Raw genomic sequence first — 24,977 nt, 5'->3', positions numbered from 1 at the left:
AGGGAGAATATATCAGAGGGCAAGAACTACAGGACAGAGAGCACTTCTCCTCCTGACTTCCATCAGCCGACATTCCTTGGCTAACAGGATGACATGCCCACCCTGCCTAACCAAATTGGATGGGTAGAAATGATTGGGAAAAGATGGTTCCTAAGGTAAGCCATCCCCAAACCAGTACCTTGAATTGCACTCAGAAACACACTGACAACCAATGCAGTTCACAAAGCAATTGGTGTTATATATGCCAAATATCTGATACTCTTTACTACACTTGCAGTCAACATTCTGCACCTGTTGAAGCTTGTGAATGCTCTTTCAAGGGCAGCCCCATGTAGACCACACTGCAGTAATCTGTCTGTGTGTCTGTGAGCAAAGCCTCCCAATCCAGGAACATCCTAAGGTATTCAAAACCCTTCTGCCCATTGCTCCCATCTGCCTCTTCTAGCAGGAGCTGTGAGTTCTCCAGATTACACATGGGGTCCATCTGGGGCAGAGCCACCCTATCCAGGACTAGTGGTGAAAAGAACCTATCACTAGAAGCCCCAAATACCCAAAGCCACTCGGTCTTGCTTGGGTTGAGTCAAAGTCTCTGCACCTCATCCAGATCCTTACAACCTCCAGGCACTGAAACAAGACATCCATGGCATCGCTCACTTAGCAGCCTTAGCTTTAGTTTGACTACCTGTACATATTGCAAAATTAAGGCTAGAGATTTTAATCAAATTGTCTATCCTTTACTAATCACAAAATTGCTCCATCTAAATCCAATTCTAGTACAGAATGGAAAATACTGCAAATTTGAACATTAGAAGTTAATTAAGTATAGTAACTATACATTTTTAGGACAAAAACGTACTAATTCCAAGAGGAGGCCTCTGAGTACCAAGACTCTATTTCCTCCTCCAGATCCTCCAGAGGCAGGAGGTCTCCTGCGGAAGACCATGAGCCGACGGATCAGACATTGTCGATGAAGAGGATGTATCTCCAGATCCTCCTCCGTTTGTAGGCCTGTTTAATCCGTCCTTATTCAAGACGCTCCTATTGTTCCCATGCGACTCACCGGCTTCTGTATGATCTGCTAGAGGTTTAAATTGCCCACTGACCATCCGTGCTAATGTATTCCGAATTTGCTTTAGCTATCCTCGCTAGCTCTGTGGGATGATTGGTTTGGGGGGGGAAGGAGATTGTCTCTCCCTTTGTTCAGGGTCACACTTGGTGACCTGAAAATGGTTCCTTGTTTGTCCAGTGATCAGCTGGGTTCAGGCCAGCCTGGTGGTTGAGCTGCAATCCAGCAGCAGAAACGGCTCAAACGAACAGCTGTTTGTTCTTTGCAATTCCTCCCCCCCCCAACGGATTGACCAAAATATCAGAAATATACGACCTTAAAGAAGAATCACTTCAGGAGTCAAGAATTCAGTCTAAACGGGCTCAAGACTAGTCAAGACTGGGGAAGGGAGGTCCCAGGAGGAGAGGTGGAGCAAAATTGGACAACTAGTCTATGGGCAGAAGACGAAGTAAACCCATTGGTGGATTCTCCACTCGTCATACTGGAGAAATCTAAGGCTACTCATAATTGTACACAGTAGATCTCCCAGTCAAGATAGAAAAGGGAAACATATACCTCTTGTAAAGAAGAGAGCTCATCTCTGCAAACATTCTGTCCTTGGCCTTGAGACCTATAAAATAAAGACTTTTGGGGAATAAATATTGAAGACAGTTCTGTGAAAAGTGGAGCTGATTATGATGGAATAAAAAGCCAGCAAGCAGACTGACTCTTTGATAATTCCTCTCCTGACAAGAAGACTTAAGATGGCCCACAAGTACTCCAGGTAGCTGCTTCTCATGAGGAGACCACAGCAGTCTCCACTGGGTTTAGAGATATGGGAGATGAGGAAACGAGGGAATAACTATCTAGCTCAGTGATGGCAAACCTTTTAGAGACCGAGTGTCCAAAAACTGGCCCTGCCCTGCCCTGCTCCTGCTCCGCCCCCCATCCCCCATCCTGCCTGCCCGCAGGACCATTCACCACCTCCAGGGCCTGTCAATTGCCCAGGTAGCACTATAGCGGTCACGCCCTTTGCCCACACTCTGCAGCATCAACTGTACATGATGGGGTGTAAGGGCAGAGTTTTGTCTACGCTGCCTGGCTGCCATGTCCTTGGCTGCTCTGCTCCGCATGGGCCATGCTCAGGGGTGACTCTCCTTCAGGGGGGCTGCTGGAGAAGAGGGGGTCACGGGGAGGCGAGGCTGGGGCAACGGCACGTGTGCCAACAGAGAAGCCTCCGAGTGCCGCCTCTGGCACCCATGCCATAGGTTCGCCACCACTGATCTAGCTCAAATTGTATTCAGCACCTTTGAAATGACACTAAGTTTGCATATTTCCTTTTCTCTAATCACTTTCGGAAATTGCTTGTTGAGTGCTTTTCAGCTATAAGGAATCTTTGGATTTTCCAACCCCAGACAAATTTCCTTCAATTCTTACCAAAAGAAGTGTTAACTACAAGTTTAAGAACTTTAAAAAATGGAATAAACAGGAAAATTAAACTTTGATTTTAGAAAGTTACTAATGGACTAGGGCAGTGGTGGCACTCAGAGCACTCTCTGTGGGCATGTGTGCTGTCGTCCCAGCCCTGCCACCTCCCGTGACCCCCTCCTGACCAGCAGCCCCCCCGGAGAGGAGTCAACCCCGGGCACGGCCTACGCGGAACAGCACAGCCAAGGACATGGCAGCTGGGCAGTGGGGACAAGACTCCACCCTCATGCCCCGTCATGCAAAGTTGATGCTGCGGGGTGCAGGTGGAGAATGTGTCCACCATGTCACTGCTGGGCCGCCTGGGTGATCTGCAATAGGCCACGGAGGCAGTGAGTGGCCCGGGCAGGGAGTGGGACGGGGCAGAGGTGGGAGCAGGACGGTTTTGGGGCACTCAGTTTCTAAAAAGTTCGCCATCACTGGACTAAGAATTCAGATAAATTTAGAGAATGAGTGCCCCAAAACTGGCCCCACCCCCACTCCACTCCCTGCTCCGCCCCTGCTGCACCCCCCATCCCCCACCTGCCTGCCCTGTCCCCCAGGGCCCGCTGCTGCAGATCACCCAGCATCAACTGTGCACGATGGGGTGTGAGGGCAGAGACTTGTCTACGCTGCCTGGCTGCCATGTCCTTGGTTGTGCAGCTCCACATGGGCCACGCTCAGGGGCGATTCTTCTTCAGGGGGGCTGCTGGAGAGGAGGGGGTTGTGGGGGGAGGCAAGGCTGGGGCAACAGCATGGGTGCCCACAGAAAGGGCTCCGAGTGCCGCCTCTGGCATCCGTGCCATAGGTTCACCACCACTATATTATACCATCTAATGGATGTTTGAATATGATTAAAAGAATAGACAATTGTTAGAAATAAAGGGACCATTATAAATTAGAAGGATGTGATTTGTAACTAAGATAACATAATTTTTTATAAAATGGGAAATATGAAAATACCAAGAAGGTCGGTATAAGGGAAGTTTTTAGTTACCCAAATGTAATTAATTGTGAGAAAAATTATAACTGATGCAGTTATTTTGAATATTGATGGGAAATTAAAATTGAAAAAAGAGAAAAAACAGGATACGGATTGAATAACAGAACTCTGATTGCAAATACATTTGAGATATGTTTTGGCTAGAGAAGATATTATAAACTGATATTATTGACACTATGTATAACATTAGAAACATGTGATGAAGATGTTTATATTTAATTGTATAGGTATTAGTAGCATTAAGAATTATACTTGCATATTGTGGAAAAATTATTATTATTGGAAGAACAGAGGACCAGGGAAATATTGGATGGTGTAGTATTGGATATTTTGAGTGAAAGTTAATATATACCACTGAATGATAAAGGAACCCAGACACGAAGCTGTTTATTAAGTACTTATGATTGTAAAACTTGAAATTAATAAAATATTTACAAAAAATGGAAATAGTATTAAACACTTCCTTTGTTCTACAGTGAAAAAGACAGTGGAACTGAATAGAATTGATGACAATAAGAAAAAAATCATTATTTTCTAAAATATACATTGTACCTCTAGTCACAATGGCTGTCATCTGTCAAAATTTTTATAGACAATTAGAAATGCAATTTTATAATCACCACCAATTTCATCCATGAACATTACTATGTATCAAATCTTTTATATTTACTGCAATATAAAATATTTCCCTCTGATCCTCAACTATTAGAAAAACAACAATCATTTAATGACTTTGAGTTACCCAACTATAGAAAAAGGTACCAAGACTGCCTTCCACCACTCCATCCATCCCAGACAAAAACTGCACCTTGGAGAGAAGAGAGGCGACCTCTTTTCCAAACTGGCAAAAGTAAGGGGGAAAGTGCTCATTTATTAGACAACCTTTCAAAGATAATTGCCTCATAAAGGCCAATCAAAGATGTCAAGTGGAAATTTATAATTGTAGTGCTGCAATAGTTAAAAAGTAATGAGCCATAATGTTTATAACTGATTTGCTGCAGTTAAAAATTAGATATAAGCAAAATGGATGATATTCTGAAATCAGAACTGCAATGATAATTTCACAGTAAAGATGCATCGCAGACCTGCATTTTATTCTCTTTATAGGGATTATCTGCCTCAAAACTCTTAGGTTGTTTCTGGTGGCACTAAGCAAACATTTATTTCTTATTACATTATCCAATACACTATGTTTATTTACACTATAGATAGCTCACCATATTCTTATGTTCTATATTTCAGCAAGACAACAATCTAAATATACCTCCAAATCAACCATGATTATTTAAAAAAAAAAAGATAAGGGTTTTGGAACAGCCCTCAAAATCTCCACAATTGAATACTACTTAAAATCTAGCAGAAAATATTTTTAACTTAGAAAAGTTGTGCAAGGAAGGGGGAGAAAAAATTTCAAAAGCAAGAGTAGAAAATCTACTCTACTGGTTATTTCTGTCACAGTAGAAACTATAAGGTATGATTTAAAACAGGGGTCTTCAAACTTGGTCCTTTTATGACTTGTGGACTTCAACTCCCAGAATTCCTCAGCCAAGTCCACAAGTCATAAAAGGGCCAAGTTTGAAGACCCCTGGTTTAAAAGAATGTCCAAATTTCTGCATCTGCCATATTGATGGTTTTCTTATTTTTAATCTGAAATTAATTGTACTTAAATAGCAAAGGGTTGGATTAGAATACTTCCAAAATCCCTTCCAGCCATATGATTCTACGATTCTAGTAAGCATATATTTAAATTTGCAGAAAGATATCCTGCTTAACCTTATACTATGCAGATAGTATCAGCTTCTGTTCAAATAAAGATTCACTGAAGCATAGTGTACAATTTGAGTGGGAGCTGCCTAAACTTTTACGTACAACTACATTAAGATTTAAATGAAGCTCTGATCCCGCTGTGGTATTGTGTCATAATATCACAGATTTATGTACTCTTCTAAATGTTTCACAACTCTTGTCACTGAAGTTTTTTCTGGAGTCTAGAAGGTACATTATAGTTCTTGTACTGCCAGTTTTGTATTATTTGTGGGGGGGGGGGTATTTTTTTTTTTAAATCCAGACTTTATAAATAACACAAGGCAGTAAACGTATCTAACACTCCTGACAGAAGCACCTTGATACAAATAAAACATGGTCATTTCCTATGTGCTATAGAATGTAGAAAGCAAATTTTACAAATTTTAAACTCTCTTGGAGAATATTGGCTTTACATCAAATGTTACACCAATGGACAAAGTCCATCTAAAGGATAAGCTTCTCAAGTACCTCTTTAATATACTGCATCTTCTGTGAAAAATCAATTATTTGAAGAGGGTAGAACATGGGTAATGGGTATTGAGTTGTTGAGCAGTCTACAAAGTGTGCATTATCTAAATATTTAAATAGACCCACAGGATGAGAACAATTTCAGGGCAAAAGGCTATTGTCAGTACTTTAGCTTTTTTACAATGTATTAATGGGAATATGGTCTATTTTAAATATTAATTTATACCAGAGATAAGTTATTGCCATTTATACAGTCCAGTAAATCATTTTTGCGTGCAAGGATCAGGATTAAAATATGTAATATTTCATGTAAATTGTACAAAACACTATTATTCCATAAGCACACACATACCAAAAATGCCAGTCCATATGTGATTAGCACTTCATATGTTCTTCAGCATCAGCACATTCCTTCTCTAGGATGAAATTCATCTGATTCTGGACTTTACAGTCCAAGTAATTAGTATTCTTTGACTGTGTTCCTACATTATCAAGTTTCAATCCTTTTCTTTCAATCTGTTCTTCACAGTTCCCTACAGAATACAGACGCAATCCTAAACTAAAATAACAGTTATGTAGTCATGATAATGTAGGTGATGTGACTGCCTGAACAGGGACAAGTTTTTTTTTCTGTCTCCTTACTGAAATTGTGACAAAGTTCATATATTCTAGTTCCAGTTGTTCAACTATTGTTTGCATTATAAAACCACAAATAACTGGGTTGGTATAAAATGCTAAGTGAAAAACTACAATTTTTAACTATAATTTATAACTCATATCTAAGGTCCAAGCAATCAGGAGCCAAAGCAGTTCAAATGTCAGTTTAATGCATGCTAACACTTTCTACCAGAATCTGAACTACTATTGGCGGTATAGATAACAGTCAACGGAATTCAAGGTGGCTGGACTTAGATCTCTTGTGTGCACGAAAGGACTAGAGACTGGTGATGCGCTTGACCCATTCCCTGGTCATCCCCTACATCATAATTTATAACTCACATATAAGCTTGATTCACAAAACACCACAAATCACCTCATGGTGAGATGGGCAGCAAATTTAATAAATTTATTTATTAATTTAATAAATAAAAAAATTAAGCCAAAAGTAAACAAATCACATTTTATAAACCCAGAATGTTATCTTTAAATCATAGTATCATCTTAATTATGACATAGTCAATCGACCATGGTTTTAAAAACAGCAAGATATAGCCACTATATATTTTCAGTACTTACACATGTATAATCTAAAAGGTTTTAGAAAACAGAGTACTTTTCTAACCACAAAAATTGCAAACTACATAAATCCTTTCTAATCACACAAATCTTCCTTCTCAGATAATTCAACTTGTCTGTCCAAATGTATACATATGCATATTTATCGCTGCATCAATTATACAGTTTTAAAAATATACCAGTTAACAATCTTCAGACTAGAATAGGTGTAAAATTTATCCTTACAAAAAATTATTGCTCAATAATTTTACTATTAAAATGCAACTAATACTTTACAAAATAAGCTAAGTAGCAGGCAAATCAGCAGAAACAAATAATGGTTTCAATAAGCACATACTTTCTAATAGTTGATTTTTCTTCAAGTTTACATTTGTACAGGTATCCTTGTTTTGACACAGATTAGGATAAAATGCTAAGCATCTTATAAAACTGCATTATATGTCACTGTTTAAAACTTTTCACAATTACTGACAACTGTTTACAACATTCTTTGAAACAATTTTCTTGTAGGCTTAGTTTTTAAAAAAAACATTAACAAAAGAATTTTTAAAAATTAAAAACAAGTTAATACTGGTTAAAACAGACAAATTGTAGAGGCACAAAGAATTCATAACATTAATTCACTGATACAAAACTTGCTGAAAAATGAATCTGCTAAGTGTATCTAAATGAAAAATGAGACAAATCTAGGATTTTGGGGATAGCTCAAATAGCTTCAGCAGAAGGTTTTCTTCTTTTACAGTCTTTTTAATCCATTACCTAATTGTTCATATCTCATATCTGATAAATATTTGAGATTAACATGACACATCACTATGTTCTCTCCCATCCTAAAGTATACAATATTCTTGTCTATAATATCTTTATCAATGTATATTTTCTTGTGATACTGTATACTTCCCCAAATTTGGAATAGCTGGCAGTCTATCTTTAACACCTTTTACCACTTCTTGAAATCTTCCCATCTAGCAAATCCTATATTACTCAACATCCCCTCCCAGCTCGCTTTACTGTATGTCCCTTCTTTTTTTCTTCTTCTTCAAGTTCCATTGCTATGGTATTACTACATCACTAGATACCAGGGTCAGTTTTAGGGTAGCAATATAGATGGTTTTTATCACATAAACTGAAATGATATTATCTTTTTTCTAAAAAACCTCTTTTGTTTCATGGCATACAATCACTTCGTTTTTCTTGGAGATTTTCTTTATTTAATTAATATCATCCAAATTGTGCAGGTGGTGCTTCCTCTGTGACAGTACAACTTACTCTGATTTAGGAAATGATTATTTGATTCAGTTTTATTTCTTTATTTAAGCCACTTCCATTACAATCAATCTTTGACACTGAAGAGAAATTCATAGAAGAAATTGATTGAATAAATCATTTTTCTGCCAAGAGTTTTTTCATTGTCACAATATAATTAAAATAGTCACATCTTTAACACATTAACTATTCAACATTTCTAGCCATTTATGGATGTGATTATCTCATTATCTTATACCTAGAGTTCTTCATTCTCAAAGGCAACAAATAGCAGACGATTACACAATTACTTATTCTGTCCTTTTTTTAAAAAATGCTGAACAGATGTTCAAGCTGTTCTGTGATTATTTTCTACTAATGATCCAACTCTGGAAAGAAGTAGCATTATGCTATTTATGGAATTACTGAGTGATTAAGCTTCTTGAAAAGGTGTCTTAGAAGAGATATAGATGTTTAGAGTAAAAACAACAAATAAAATCTACAATTTCTCTACATTATTATAAGCTGATTTTGTTTTGGTCTCAATTCTCATTCTTGGTGCTCCATGCTTTAAATAGAATTTTAACTTTATTAAATGTGTCATGCTACAATCCAGAGAGTAAGATTAAACGTATCTCTTGCTCAAACTGAAATACTCATGCATACTGAGTGCCTCATAATGACCCTTAATAACTAGCAAAAAATAGTCATTTAGCATTAAAAATCTCAAGTGCTTCCACAAAGACATTGCAGGGTGGGGAAGGCAAGTGATATCTATACAAAACAAAAGTAAATTCAGTCCTACAAATTTGGGGGGGGGAGTTATTTGCCATTTCACAGTGCAATAAAAAAATTTCCACAAACCTAACAGTGCATACAATTGGTTCAGAGGGAGGGAGGGAGGGAGGGAGGGAGGAAGGAAGGAAGGAAAACTTTAATGGCAAACTCTTAGAATAAATATTTGAAAACAGTTCAAGCTGCATTCAGTTATCCTGAACTTATATCTATAATATTTCTTCCAAGGCTTCCAATTACATAAATGAAACAACTACAGCACAATTACTGGAATTAAAGATTATATACTGAACAGAGTTCCAGAAATGACAAGACTTTAATAAAACAGATGAGGTCCACATTGTCAGCATATCTCTTCTCGAAATAAACTATTTTTTGCTGATAGAAACATAAATTAGATATTTCTAATAATTATTGTTTAGATAAACAGCTTTTCTACAAATAGTTTTTTGTGGAAAAGGTTTGACACCTTTCAAATATTTGAAATCATGTTATATTTTCAGAAATTTTCTAAAATCAACTGTAGGAGGTAGCATCACCAATGTGCCTAATCCCTAAAAAAGCTAAGTCAGCTTAAGCCTGTTTAGTTCTTGGAGAACAGACCATTGGAAAATTCAAGGTCTTTATAAGCTTAAAATCAATGGGTATTACATTACAAAAAGGTGGCCATAGTAAACCACTTTCATGGTGTCGCCAAGAAAACTAAATGGATGTTTCTATGTGGTCATCAGGAGTTGAATTCAACCAGATGGATTCTTTATATTTACTTCATTTATATTCTCAGAAAAAAATATTTAAAATAATCAACTTCTTTGGAATTAGAGTTTGTCAAGTTTTTTTATACTGTCAAATAGAGTGTTATTAAAAACAACCCTGTAAGGATCTGCTTAGAAAAAATGCTAAGAGAAAGATCTCTGCTACTGATGCTTGTTTATGAAATAAGCAAACAGCTACTAAAAATAACTCAATATTGTTCTTTCATAGTAAATCTTCTACATAGTGAATTTCATTTCAAGGTTAGTTTTATATTCTGTTTATTTGATCATGCAAATATTGTGCACTTTTAGTTAACATGTCTAAAGACAAAGTTTGCTGTGACTGAATAAACAGATTTAAATGTCTTATATTCAATTTTTATGGCACTCAGAGATAAACTCCACATTCAAACAATAAGGATGGAGCAGAACACCAAAATAGTGACACAGATTCCATACCCCCCCACCCCCACTGCTGAAGTTCATGTTTACTATTTCATATATTTACCACCACCATCTAGTCTTCTCCATCACAAGGCATACCAGAGAAATAAAACAATTATCACTATAATTAATACATTCTAGAGTGGTATGAGATTGTTAATTGCAAAAGAACCCCAGAGTCAGCAATAGCAATAAGCACTTAAGACTTATATACCATTTCACAGTGCTTTACAATCCTCTCTAAGTGATTTACAGAATCAGCATATTGTCCCCAACAATCTGGGTCCTCATTTTACCAACCTCAGAAGGATGGGTGGCTGAGTCAACCTTGAGCCAATGAGAATCGAACTGTTGAACTGCTGGCAGTTGACAGTCAGCAGAATTAGCCTGTAGTACTGACAGCTGCATTCTAACCAGTACACTGCTCTTGTCAGATTAAGACAGCTCCAAACTAGATGGGTAATCTCAGTTTACCTTCTCTTAGCATGCTAAGTATCCAACTTAGAAACAATTCATTAAAAAAAATACTGCACACGGATACTGAAATGCATACGCATTTCAGAAGGCCCAGTGTGTCTCTTTTGCCATCCAGAATGCTCCTATATAATGAATCCAAGAATTACACTGGCTATCTAACAAGCAGACCCAAAACTCCAAGGAAACAGTCTTAACTTTCGATCAGCTATTAGTCCCAACAAATGCAATATCCTGCAATACAGTACAAACTATATCTAATATCTACAGAAGGTAAGGGCCAAGATAATTTGGTTGACAAGAGCCAATTCCTGATCCCAAACTTTGGATGATAGCCAATTAGCAAGCTCCCAGCATTACAGTCCTGTATCATAATATTTCACCCCTTTTGAGATTTTTCGTCTCAGGCAGAATATGGGGGAAAGATACTGGTCACAGACAGCTGTAGGATCTGCTCAGTTGCAATAAAAATAGGGTCTTTTTCCGATAACTAGTGGATCAATGTTATAATAATCTCTCTGTAAAGCATTCTGCATGGGACTACAAACATGCTAACACTTGTCTGCCCCTCCTTCCTCACCCCTAGCTTCTTTCAATTTCTCTCTCATACAAAGTTTCTTCTTTCCTCACCTGCACTCATTAATCCCCTACTTCTCCCACCCCTCTATCACGATTAATGCTGTACTCCAGCATTCCTTTCGCCCATGCAGGAGGTTTCTAACTAGGCAAGTTATGTTCCCCTCCCCCTTTCCTCCTTCTCCCCGCTGACCTTCAAGACCCACCATTCCCAACAAGCGGATACATGCCTCCTCGCCCGATCAACTTCTTCCCTCTCCCCCCCCCAATACTTCCAAAAAGTGGAGGGCGAGCGCCTCCCCCCCCGCAGTTCCTCCCGGAATACTTTCCGTCCAGCCCATAATCCGCGCCTTCTCGCCTCAACGAACTTTTCGGGTTGGAGGGGGGGGGAGGAGAGGCCACTAATTAAAATGTTCTCATCCATCCTTTCACCGCTTTACGTCCAACACCGCCCTCCGAGCACGCCCCGCTGCCCGGAGGCCCGGAGAGAGAGAGAGAGAGCCGAGTCCCAGCCTCTTCCCGCTTCAAAATGTTTTTTTTTTTTTCCCAGGCATACCGAGAGGGGATAATTTTGCCCCGCTCGTCACCAGGAGGGCCGACCTTCCACGCATCTAGGCGCCCACTTCCCCCGGCTCTAGCCCTCTCGGCGACCTAAGCTGCCAGGCCCTCTTGCGCCCGCGGCCCTTCCCGCCCTCCCTCAGCCTTTACACCTCCGCCCCGTCGCCCGCCTGCTCCCCAACCGTGGGCCGGCGGCCTCGGGAACACCCGCACACCACGCAACTCTCTGGCGGATCAGCTCCCACACCCTCGCCTCACGCCCGGCACCTCTCCGCAGCTGCCCACCCCGAAAGAGTACCCGCTTCGGAGGCAGCGCCGGCAGAGCCCGCTCGTCCCAGCGCCCCTCGGGCTGCGGTGTGCCCGCCGGAGGCAAGGGCTCCCCTGCTGCCCACTCGCGCTTCTCCTGCGACACCGCTCCGCCGCCGGCTTCCCCTCAGCCTCAAAGCAGGGGAGCGCAGCGTCCCAGTCCCACGCCTTGTCCGCCTTACCCCAGAACCACGAGCTCTCCATATTTGACGGGCTCCTTGTTGGGCGCGCAGTGCTCCTCCTGGCTAGGAGAAAACATGGGGCCACCGCCACGGTTGTCGTCGTCGTCCTCGCTATAATCCCATGCGGGGCAAAAATGGCATTCACCAAAAGAATAGCAATAATAATAGTCATCAAACAGGACGTTTGGCTGGAGACCTTTCCTTCATAGTGGCGGAGCGAGCCGGCGGTCGGTCGGGCGAAATTACGGGCTGCCTTTGCTTGGTGCGCCCGCCGACGCGGACCCTTTGCTTCCCCTCACAGCGCTCAAGCCAAGAGCGACAGACACGACTGCCCGAGGGGGGATGAGGAGAGACCAACTAGCGCCTACCCAGAAAGGAGGCGTGGAACGGCCCCTCCTCTCAGCTTTCTCCGGTCCTTCCACGCTCCCCTCGCCTTGCATCAAAAACCGTGATGGTATCTTCCAGTCTGTTATGTAAACATAGAGTACGAAAAGGGAAAGGGGGAAGTTCTTAAAGGGCTGCTGCCTTGTAAAATCAATGTTCCCTTCATAAGAAAAGACAGGAGTTGTCTGGCGCCGTCTACCGGATGCTTTGTTCCTCTCTCTCTCTCTGCAAAAGCCTGTCTACAATAATTGACTACTGTACTGCAAGGAGTTTTTTCTGCCTCGAATAGGTCGGCAGGAGATTACGGTACTTAGTACTTAGTGAATATAAGCTTAAGTGAAGAGTGGAGAAAGAAAGTAATATGTAAGTAATTTGGGGAGCTCACTGCCACAAGGTATGGTTGTGACCATTGTTCTATCTAATATAAAAGAGAAGATACACATATAACTCTAGAAACTGAGTAATAACCAAGTTACTCTAGCTGAAAGAAAGACAATTCTTTAGTATCTTTGAAGTCAACAAATGTATAACAGCAAAATATTTTGTGGACTGTACAACAATAGCATGAAGTATTACTCTGAAATAAGTTTAGAAAGTGAAACAGTGAAGATAAAGATAAATTAAATAGAGAAGGTAAAACAGTAATTTTAGTGGTGGCTGTATATAAATTTATTTATTAGATTTTTATCCCACCTTTATAAGTTACCCAAGCCAGCAAACATACCTAATGCTCTTTCATCTTCCTATTTTCCCTCACAACAACAACCCTGTGAGGTGGATTGGGTTGGGAGTGGCTGACCCTAAGTCAACCAGCCGCTTTTCATACTAAGACAGAATTAGAACTCACAATTTCCTGGTTTCTAGGCCAGCACCTTAATCAGTACACCAAATTGGGTGTGATTGGGTATTGTTGCATATAATACCAAGAAACATTCATTGATGCAAATACTGTAGCTTGTGGCTCAAAAAAAAACCCCTTGTTTCTCTGTTTAAGCCACCGGTTCTCAACCTATGGGTCGCGACCCCATTTGGGGTCGATCGACCATTTTTCGGGGGTCGCCAAAGGTGGCGATCTGCCATTTTCTCCCCTCCGGGGGCGGCACCGCGCATGCGCACCGCGCATGGGGGCGCTGCCGCACATGCGCACCGCACATGGGGCGCCGCGCATGCGCACCACACATGGGGGCGCCGCGGCGCGCATGCGCATAACGTTTGTGTGACGGGGGTCGCCGTCACACAAACGTTGAGAACCGCTGGTTTAAGCCAATGAGAGAGAGAGAATCCATTCATTGTACCTTGGCTATTTCATCTTGACATCTGTCTTTGAAGTTCAAAAATGCCCACATTAAAGTAAATGACAATCCAGAGAACTTTGTCCGTTGTTTTTTAATCTTGTCATTTTTTTGGGTCAGATATGTGGCTATTCAGTACTGCAGTGAGGTATTCCATACTACTGTTACTATGGAGATAAAATTAATGCAAAAATTTCATTCAGTGAATGACATTTATCTTTACCAATGAATCTAAGATTTAGTGAGTCTTAGACTGGTAACTTTCTGTAAATAATTAGAACTTCTGGAATAGTGATCGTATAAAGTAGTGTTTCTCAAATGTGACAACCTTTCTCAACCTTGGCATGCTGGCTGAGAAATTTTGGGAGTTGAAGTCCACATACATTTTCAAAGTGCCAAAGTTGAGGAACTTTGCTATAAAGTGTTAGTTCTTGAGGAACCACAAAAGGAAAGGAATCTGGTTTTCAGGCCATAAGTTGAGCTTTTCTGCACTCTCAGTTGGCATCCATGGAGAATGAGGCGGCCTCAGTCAGATCTTTACCAATATTTGCACATAAAATAGACATGCAGCACTTACACAGTGTGCACCTTCCTTTCACAGTCCTTCAAAAGCAATTTCACCCTGAGGTCTGCTTCATTGCTGCCAACTATAAAAAATGAGAAAGCCTTCAGCCAATTCTTCCAGCAGTCCAACAGCAGCCCCAGAAGAATATTATTCAATCCATAGCCACCCCACATCTTTCATTTGCATTTTCTTTTCCTTATCTTATATTTATTTGTCTCTTTAGCTCTCAGATTTCTTATTCTTTGTCTGTGCTCTGCATAATGTAGCTTAATCATGTGGAAATGATGTGATGGGCATGTATGCATGTATGTGTTTGTATCCACAGAACTACACTATTCCTTCTTTTGCAGAATGAGCAACTTGTTGGCTGACAAAATGCATGCAATTCCCACCCATCCTCCTACACTTACTTTTTTACAATTCATTATGATCTCTGTGTTAAATTTCAACAACAAATTGATAAGGGATAGAGATGCAATTTCCTATCATTTTTCTGTAGAAAACTCCTGAAAACAAATACAAATTCTAATTTAAACAATCCTTTCCCTGCAAAAACAAGCAACAAATAAACTAAAACAACTTTAAAAATCTCAACACCACCTAAAATGGGGCTATCTCCCTCATAAGGCAACCAGAGCAGCCACATGCAGCATCTTTTTTCTGCAGGGTCTTCATGTTGTTGCCTTCATCACACCCCTAGTCTATGACTGAAACAGGCTTAAGTCACCATATTAGTGATAGAGGATTATTTTCCCTCTTATTCCATCACAGTCTAAGGGTAACTTCAACATGTATAGCATTAGTTAGGCTTCATCACCTTGGAGGCAAAAGCAGCAGTCAGTTGAAAGAGAGAAGCTGAGGTAGTGTAAGGGATCAAAAAAGGGAATAGCAGTTTTCAAGTTGGGAGGTTTTCTGCTGACTCAAACAAGAAAGGAGAGCACTTTGGTTCAGTAATGGGGGAAGACCCTTTATGGATGTCACTGCATCCGCTCTCCAAAGTGCTACTTCCAGACACCCAAAAGTTGTTCTTACATGCTTTATGTCGTTTGAAATCTACAGCCTAACTTTGGGGACAAGGTCACTTAATGTGACACAGAAGAAGTATTTGCCACCTGAATCAGTTGTTTCAGTTGGGTTTTTTTTTTAACCAACAAAACAAAACAAGACAAAACAAAACATAACACACATACAGGTGGCGCAGCAGTTAGAGTGCAGTACTGCAGGCCACTTTAGCTGACTGTGTTCAGCAGGTCAGCGGTTCAAATCTCACCGGCTCAAGATTGACTCAGCCTTCCATCCTTCCGGGGTAGGTAAAATGAGGACCCAGATTGTTGGGGGCAATGTAAATATATATATACATTGCTTACTGATGTACACCGCTTAGAGAGTGCTTGCACTTAAAGCGGTATATAAGTCTCATAAATAAATAAATAAATAAATAAATACACACACAACATATACTCCTCTCCCTTTTTTTTTACAGCGATTGCGTAACGGTAATCTATTATTGTTTCAGTTGGTTTAATGGTAGGTCTACTTTTAGCCTAATCAAAATTCCGGTCATCTAACCAATATCCTAAGCCTGGCAGATATAGGATTTAAATGGATCCTCTCCTGGCACCCATGTTCTCATGATATCAGTCTGCAAGGTTTCTTTTAAAGATATAACAATATCTGGGAAAAGAAACCTACAGTTGGCAGATCATATGGTTTTCAAAGCCAATACCCATTTAAATTCACCCCAGCTTGTCTGGGGATCACTCTGTTGAACATGCAGCTAAAAGTAAAATACATCTTCTCTGGATTGTAATTTATCAGCAATTGGAAATGACATTATGAAGTCTCACCCACCTATTCAATTTCGTCTTCTGAGACTAAAATAAATTGTCTTAACTGCTAGCTTCTTTGTTCAGGGAGGGTTTTTTTTAAAGAACACTCTATTTTTATTAACACTCTAAAAATGTTTTAAATCCATGTTTCCACTTTGGAGTCATTTATATGCTGTTTAATCTTTTTATTTTAGCTTTTTTTCTCTTTAAGGATTTGTCTGCGTAAATGGCTATTTTCTCTTTAAAAGGAACGCTTTCTCTTCATCTTTCCATTTTGCACACTACTGGATAAAAGGAATCAATTAATGTCTAGCTGAAACATGTTTAAGTACCTATCTTTAGCCTATTTTATTTTGTTTTTCAGAAGTGATTATCTAAGATAGAAAGTTTTGTCTTTGTCTTGCACTATTTAATTCTTAAAAACCTGAAGTGCTGAATATATTTGAACATTGGCTATTTAATGTTCAAATTGGCATGTAAAATCCATAACCTCCCTCTGTGCCATTACTTAGGATCCAGTGGTACATAGTCATTCTATTGCTTGTCAGATTTAGCTCTTCCTGTTCATAGGTCTGGGATAACTTTTTCCCCAACCCCACCTCTTCATCCAATTCCATTTATTAACAATGTGCTTCTTCCTCTACTTTTTTTTTCACTCTCTGCTTCTTCTTCTCTTATTGTCTCTTCAAATTTCCAGTTTATTTCCCAGTGACTTATTTTCATTTAACCCATTGAAATCACTTCCTCCTTCTTGCTTTGCTTGCTTTCAGGTTAAATACCTTCATATCTAGGCATTGTGTTATAGCAGCCCTGCCCTTACATTCTGCAGAAATTGATCTTAGATTTTAGATAATTAAAAAGTTCCTGATTTTCTATGCAATGGACAGTAGCCTACTAGGCATTACTTGAAAAAAACACAGGTATATCTATTATCTAAAACAGGGGTCCCCAACCCCCGGTCCGTGGAGTAGCACTGGGCTATGGCATGCCAGAAACCGGTCTGCACAAACAAGCATCTGTGGGATGGAGGTTGTACATGAACCCACGCACCCTCCAGTCCACAGAAAAACTCTCTCCACCAAACTGGTCCCTGTGCTCAAAAGGTTGGAGACCTCTGATCTAAAACACTGGTACTGCATGTAAATCATGAGTACCAGCTTATTTCTGAGATTCCTGAATGCAGGAATTGGGAATTCTAGTTTAATGAAAAGAAGAATTAGGCATGACATGACAGCAGTGTTCCAAATATCTAAGGGACTGCCACAAAGAAGAGGGGGTCAAGCTATTCTCCAAAGCCCCCGAAGGCAGGACAAGAAGCAATGGATGGAAACTAATCAAGGAGAAGCAACCTAGAAATTTCCTGACTGTGAGAACACTTAATCAGTGGAATGACTTGCCTCCAGAGGTTGTGGGTGTTGTAACACTGGAGGCTTTTAAGAAGAGATTGGACAGCCATTTGTCTGAAATGGTACAGGGTCTCCTGCTTAAGCAGGAAGTTGGACTAGAAGACCTCCAAGGTCCCTTCCAATCTGATATTCTGTTAAGCTTTACTCATGCTCTAACAATGCCACAGAGTACACATTTAACATACATGGAACAATACCAATGAGATGAGACCTGGGTAGACCTTCATTATCTAAAATCCTACCAGTGCATTTTCAGCAAAGCAGTCTGAAACTTGCTTATTCTGAACTAACTCTATGCACACTTACAAAGAAATAAGATAAATTATGGAGGCAGTTGGAAGATGAATAGACATGTGCTGTTAAACATGTGATTGATTTTGCTCACAGTCACGAAAAATATGAAGGCTATATTTCACCAAAGGTCCACTTGGGATCATTTGGGCCAATGAACTCAGAGGACTGGGATCACTGGCAAGTGTAGATTTAGGGGCTGCCACAAAGAAAATGGAATCAACCTGTTATCCAAAGCACCTGAAGGCAGGACAAGAAGCAACAGACAGAAACTAACCAAAGAGAGAAGCAACCTAGAACTAAGGAGAAATTTCCTGATAGTTAGAACAAATAATTAGTGGAACAACCTGCCTCTAGAACAGTGGTTCTCATCCTTTCTAATGCTGCGACCCCATAATACAGTTCCCCATGTTGTGGTGACCCCCAACCACTTATACATCACCGGGTGTCAGGGGTGTGGCCAAAGAAAAGGGGGAAAAATGGCGGACAGCCTTGTTTGGCGACCCCCATGAAATGGTCGTTTGACCCCAAATGGGGTCCCAACCCACAGGTTGAGAAGCACTGCTCTAGAAGCTGTGAATACTCCAACACTGGAAGTTTGTAAGAAGAGACTGGTCAGCCATTTGTCTGAAATATTATAGGATTTCCTGCCTGAGCAGGGGGTTGGACTAGATGACCTCCAAGGTCCCTTCCAACTTTTTTATATTATTATTATTGTTGTTGTTGTTATTGTTATTATTAAATAACTCTTAATTCTACTCACAGTTCATGTTAAAATAAGTGTTTTATGGACACCTTCTCCAGTCTGATGCTTTCCAAAGATTTTCTGGTCCCCAAATTTGCCCGAGTAAGACTTTGGTCAAGGCTGCCTGGAAAGAGCAGCTACTGAGGAAGTTCAGTGTTGCAGATATTATGTCAGGCTCCAAAAATCAAGAAAGATACATAGTGATTCTTCTAAGCACATTCCTTTATTGTTCTACACCTACAGACAGAATCTTGCCAAACTAAAGCAAACTACTTCCTATATGAAGCATGTACTCTGGGAACTATTAGGGAGGGGCTGTCTTCACTTTCTTTCTCTCACACAAACTATCTGAATTAATTTGTCTTTTAGTCTTCTGGAATTTATTTATTTATTTATTACATTTATTTGCTGCCCTACTCATTTCGAAGTGACTCTGGGCAGCTTACAGCATTAAATACAACCCCTCCCTCCTGGGATCCAGGCCAATATATTATATCTTACATTGTAGGAGAAGAGCAGCCAGGGACAGGCAACCTTTGCTCTTTTATGACTCATGGACTTCAACTCCCAGAATTCCTGACCAGCCACGCTGAGGGGAAAGGGAGAGGTTTCCAAGCTGAGCCATGCTGGCTCAGGAATTCTGGGAGTTGAAGTCCATGAGTCATAAAAGAGCCAAGGTTGCCTACCCCTGGTCTAGGCTAACAACAAATCAGAAGTCTGGTAGCACCTTTCTGTTATTCAACAATTTATTTATGAGACTTATATACCGCTTTAAGTGCAAGCACTCTCTAAGCGGTGTACAGCAGTAAGCAATGTATATATATATTTACATTGCCCCCAACAATCTGGGTCCTCATTTTACCTACCCCGGAAGGATGGAAGGCTGAGTCAATCTTGAGCCGGTGAGATTTGAACCGCTGACCTGCTGAACATAGTCAGCTAAAGTGGCCTGCAGTACATAACAATGTTATTAAAAGGGAAAAATCATTTGTTAGTTAGAAAAAGTACTTCTGATGAATTGGGAAGCTGTTGTCCAATGCTTTGCGGTGGTGTTCCACTGACTTCTATTCCCTTGTCTCCCAGGCAGGGATGACAAACATTCTTTCTGTTAAGGTTACAGTTCCTCAGAGGCAATTTATTAAAGAGTAGACAGGGAATTGAAGAATCAAGCAGTAACAAGAAAGTTAAAACATTCCTTCTCTCTTGAGAATAAAAATCCTGCGGTTCTAGGGCCAATGAATTTCTGGGGCCAGTCCTACTCAACCACATGACACCTCAGTTGTCTGAAATTCCGCAACATTGCCTTAGAATCTACTTGACTCTTATCACTGTTTTCAGTTAAAAGACAGAAGCAAACATCTGAGCCTCTACTTATTATTCCATTAATGTTTGTAGAACAGATTGTGGTGGGGAGATAAGCTGACTAAAATTGGTAGGCGTATAACTTTTAAAATTGTTGTCCAGCTTTTCTCCAATATTTTATCCTCTCTCTCCGTTCTCATTCTCCCTTACCAATATTTGTGGGTTCTTGACTTTAATCATTGTCTTCCTTTTTTCTTTTTCATAAACTTTTGCTTTATGCTTTACATGTTTTTAAAATATGAACAAAATTATTTGTGGGTTCCAAAGATACCAGAGAAAAGACTGTAATTCACCAACAGCACTTTCCTAACACATCAGGGAGCTGGTTTCAGATTTTTCCAGACCAGTCAAAATTATTAATCTACTCGAGTAAGGGAAATAGCCCTGACTGAAACAATATCTGGCCATTTATTTCTTTGGCACAGGCATTCTGCTGCTGGTTCCAGAGATAAGGAAGAAACAGAGAAAAGCAGCAAATCTTTAAACATACAAACTTTTCCTATCTGTTTCTAAGGAGAAGGATGAGATTTTATTAAAACCAAGAGCTGAATTATTACACAGTTATCTTTTTTATTAGGATGAGGCTGCATCTAAGAAAGCTGTACCATAACTCACTGTCAGAGTAAACACACACTTAAAACAAGCCAGGAATAAAAAATAAACAAACAGCTAAGCATCACTCATGTATCTTCCTCCTGTTTCTCACATTTGACCTCAAATGCAGTTATCTAAAGATTTATATTTCTCTTCTTTCCAAATTAAAATAATTATTTTTCATTCATGTCTCAGTAAATAGTATCAGATAAATCCAAAACTAACTGGCCAGAATCTTGCTTTAGCGTTTATTGCTTAAGAACATAATAGTTAAAAGCAAACAGGTAGATCGTTGAGGACTGACTACAAAAAGAACTGGAATCCAGCCAGGACTATCCACAGGAAGGTCTATGTTCCGATTCACCAGGTGTATCAGTTGCACCCTTTCCAGATCAGGGAGCCCTAGGTGGTAAACTACCAGGTTAACAGTTGGGAGCAATTTACACATGCCAATAGCTGGGTTTGCACATTATTCCAGACAAAACTAAGCAAATTATCTAAGCTTTCTCTAACCCATTCCTTTCCACATTTGTTGGACAGTCCTGGAAAGCTGACATTTCCTGGTTGGGTATTCTGGAATTTGCAGTCCCAGTGCATTTAGATAGCACCAGCGTGAGGAAAGCTGCACTATATAATCATTAATGTATACAAATGGATTGTAGAGAACCACAAAATATTAAGGTGACCAACCGTCCTCCTTTTGGGACAACAGTCCTCCTTTTGTGAGTTCTGTCCTCCCTTGAAAAGTGTCCTCCTAAATGTCCTCTTTTTCCATATTTGAAGACTAATCTGCAGGGCTTTTTTTCCTCATAGAACGCTCTGAAGGCGTTCCGGGATCTTTTTTTGATGGTTTTTTTCAACTTTTGCATGAGCTGTGCTACTCCCCCTATTGGCTTTCGAAAGCCAACAGGAATTGCTGCTGAGCGAGCCAAAACACCCAGGCGGCAAACTTTGCACATGCAAGTTGCAGGAATTTTGCACCCCTCCCTGCTACCCAACTATACCATCTCCTACTTAGTTCCGAAGATAGCTGGAGGAGACTGGAGCAGTAAGTTTCTCTTGATTTTCCCTGTTCGGTTCTACACGGGGATGCACAGGGTGGGCAATGGTGCTGGGGGGTGGCTGGGGGGGGCAGATGCAGGGCCGGAGCCAGGGCAGCTGCCCCCCCCAGCTTGCTTTGCCTTTGCAAGCCGCGGGGCTGGCTCTACGGGAATGTGCAGGGTGGGTGGTGGTGCTGGGGGGGCGGCTGCAGGGCTGGAGCCGGCACAGCTGGTGCTTTGCCTTTGCGAGCTGCGGGGCCGGCTCTACGGGGATGCACAGGGTGGGTGGTGGTGCTGGGGTGCGATTGGGGGGGTGGCTGCAGGGCCAGAGGCGGCGCGGCTGGTGCTTTGCTAGCCGCGGGGCCGGCTCTCCACATCAGGGCAGTGGTGCTGGCGGGGCAATTGGAGAGACTGATTTGGAGCTACTAGAAGTGCTGATTATATAGAATAATCTAGTTCTTCTGGTATATTTCAATACAAGAAAAATAAATGCTCTCTTTAACTCATTTGACCTTTTTTACATTGGAATAGGGTGAAGAATGGTCTTCTTCTCCGTCAGTATGTGCAACATAATAATAGGATAGCCACTGAAGGTTATGAGGATAAAGAGGATCAGAATTATTGCAAAGAGACCTCATACGTATTCTGTTTTGGAGTTTCAAATATTCAGGCTGTTTCACAGACCACAAAGAATGCAAAAAATTAATTCTGCTGGAGAAAAACTGACTTTTATTAAAAAAAGAAGAAATTTGAAGGCTTTTAGACATATTCCTCTGATTAGTTCCAGGATTCATCTTGGAAATGTGGGAGATAGAAATTTTCTTTCTATATATCAGCACTTCTTAGAGTAAAAATATACTCAGATAAAGATAAGACAACCTTTATTTTCATTTTTTACTATGAGCACACTGGCCCACATTAAAAATGAAATTCTGTTGCAAAACCTAGCACCCATTTAGCTGTAGCCTATTCAAAAAAAACTCCAAAAATGTGTGTTCTGTGAGTGTGTGCTTCAGAAGAAAGGCAGACAAAAGGGATCTCAGATTAGCAATTTTTGAAGATAAGGAGCAGAGAGAATGATAAAGGGACACAGAGTAAATTATTAATATTGTGTCTATATCCAATTATCACTTTGGGTCAGTAGATCAAGATTTGGTCGTTCAATACCAGATAAATTTACCACTTCTCCATTGTTTTGATAGAGACTTGTCCAGAATGGCCTTGTCTATAGAAATGAAGTTGGCAAAAAAGTGACATAAAATTATAACCGCTTGTGGTTGTGTAACTTGTGCCTAACAAAGTAAACACTTATTTTAAAAAATATATAGAGCAAGGCTACACATCCTGGATTTTACTAATCAGCATCTGGGTACTTCCTGGGCTTCAAAGCAGAGATGCAGAATCTGGGTACAACTGCAGGACTCATCCCCAAGGTTATCATCAGATTATAATTTTGAATAGTAGAAGAGGAAGATCCTTAAATATTCAGGAAATGATCAAAGAACCAGAATCAAATTGGTTTTTGTTTATGAACCAGTAATCTTCAGACTGACAGTTAAGATCAATAAAATTAGTTTGATTAATAAGAAGGAAATGTACTGTATTAAGTCTGCTGGAAGTAAGTCTTCATCCTGATTCATCCAAGCCGGGAATAAATAAGCAACATGGCAACTGCTTTGGGAAGATGGTTACAGTTTATTGATGAGTCAGAAAGATGGTTCTTGCAGGAAAGACCAGAGGAAGGAAGAGCTGAGCACATGGGTAGGTTTTTTATACCCCCTCTAGCCTTTTGTTTGGAATAGTTTCCTGTTCCTGTGGCATGAACTTTGAGGCTATTTCTGAGTGCTTTTCTAGGCCTTGATATCTGTGGTTTAATCCTATTATCATATCCTGCTTCCCTGGTGATGGGGCTAATGACTCCTAGAGTTTGGGTGGGGTATGCAGATTTTAAGTCTCTTTATCTTGACAAACTTTATGATGGTTTTACATTTGCATTTGTATAGGGCTGGCTCCTGTTTAGGATAGTTGGCTCCTGCTTTTAAAAATCCTTTTGAGGAAAAATATATTTTTCTGCCCTTTTAATATTTCCTTCTCTGGGGCTCTGACTTCCCACAAGTCTAAATAAAGAGGGTTAACCTCAGTTTAAAATACTACCTATTGAGAGTTGTAATTGGGATTTTAAAAAATCAGTGCGTTTACTCTTGCTTGTACTTACAATTGTCATTTTATGAATTATAATTGCTGTGATGCAAAACCTGGTAACCATATAGGGCATAAATGGGTTCTTGTCTGTCAAAAAAAAAAAAAAAAAACAATCCAGCATGAAAATTCTCATTTTGACCTATAATACAAGTCGACAAAGAGTGGCTGGCTGCTCTGGTCACAGGGTAGTTTAAAAGTATGGTAAAAACATAAAATCTAAAGGTATGTAGAAAAACATAAAATCTAAAGAGAAAAACATAAAATCTAAAGGTATTTAGAAAAACATAAATCTAAAGCAGGGGTCTCAACCTTGGCAACTTTAAGACTTGTGGATTTCAACTCCCAGAATTCCTTAGCCAGCAAAGCTGGCTAAGGAATTCTGGGAGTTGAAGTCCACAAGTCTTAAAGTTGCCAAGGTTGAGGACCCCTGATCTAAAGGTATTTCTTATTTTTCATTTCTGAAATAAAAGAGTCTCCTTTGTAATATAGGACACATGGCCACTGTAGTCTAACCTGGTACCAGCACATGTAATTTTGGGGATATCAGAAGCTGTGGTCCAAGGGACAAGTTGCCTGAAACTAACTGAAGGCCATCAAGTCAAGAGAGACCCGATGGCTTTCCTCTTCTTCCTCACCCTGTTTGAACTCTTGCAGGACCATTTTCTCTCTCTGTAAAGGGATTAGGGGGAAAGTGTGTTCATATTTCTCGGGTGGGCAGGATGGGTTGAACTAGACATCTCAATCTGTCTTTCTACATATGGGTGAACCCTCCCTTCACGGCCTCCTGTGATGAAGCACCAAACCACAATTTCTAACAGTTGCAGACATTCCTCCTTGTAACTGAAGCAACAAATACTTTCTCAGCAGCTTCACAACAACAGTCATTTAAGAGCGCTCCCACAGCTGCAGT

At 40.3% G+C, this 24,977-nt stretch overlaps 1 protein-coding gene across 1 annotated transcript in view; it reads right to left on the bottom strand.

Moving 5' to 3' along the window:
• The window catches only part of PELI2 (pellino E3 ubiquitin protein ligase family member 2), a 59,438-nt gene extending 46,602 nt beyond the window's left edge, over positions 1 to 12,836 (bottom strand). The window contains exon 1 of the mRNA XM_039319457.1: positions 12,358 to 12,836. Coding sequence (XP_039175391.1) covers positions 12,358 to 12,434 — 77 coding nt within the window. The 5' untranslated portion in view covers positions 12,435 to 12,836. The remainder of the gene's footprint in view (positions 1 to 12,357) is intronic.
• Between the last annotated feature and the right edge of the window lie 12,141 nt (positions 12,837 to 24,977).

This window comes from Crotalus tigris, unplaced genomic scaffold, assembly GCF_016545835.1.
Source record: "Crotalus tigris isolate CLP2741 ecotype Arizona unplaced genomic scaffold, ASM1654583v1 scf7180000023598.3388751, whole genome shotgun sequence".
Lineage (NCBI taxonomy): Eukaryota > Metazoa > Chordata > Lepidosauria > Squamata > Viperidae > Crotalus > Crotalus tigris.
This window is presented reverse-complemented; position numbering and strand designations above follow the sequence as displayed.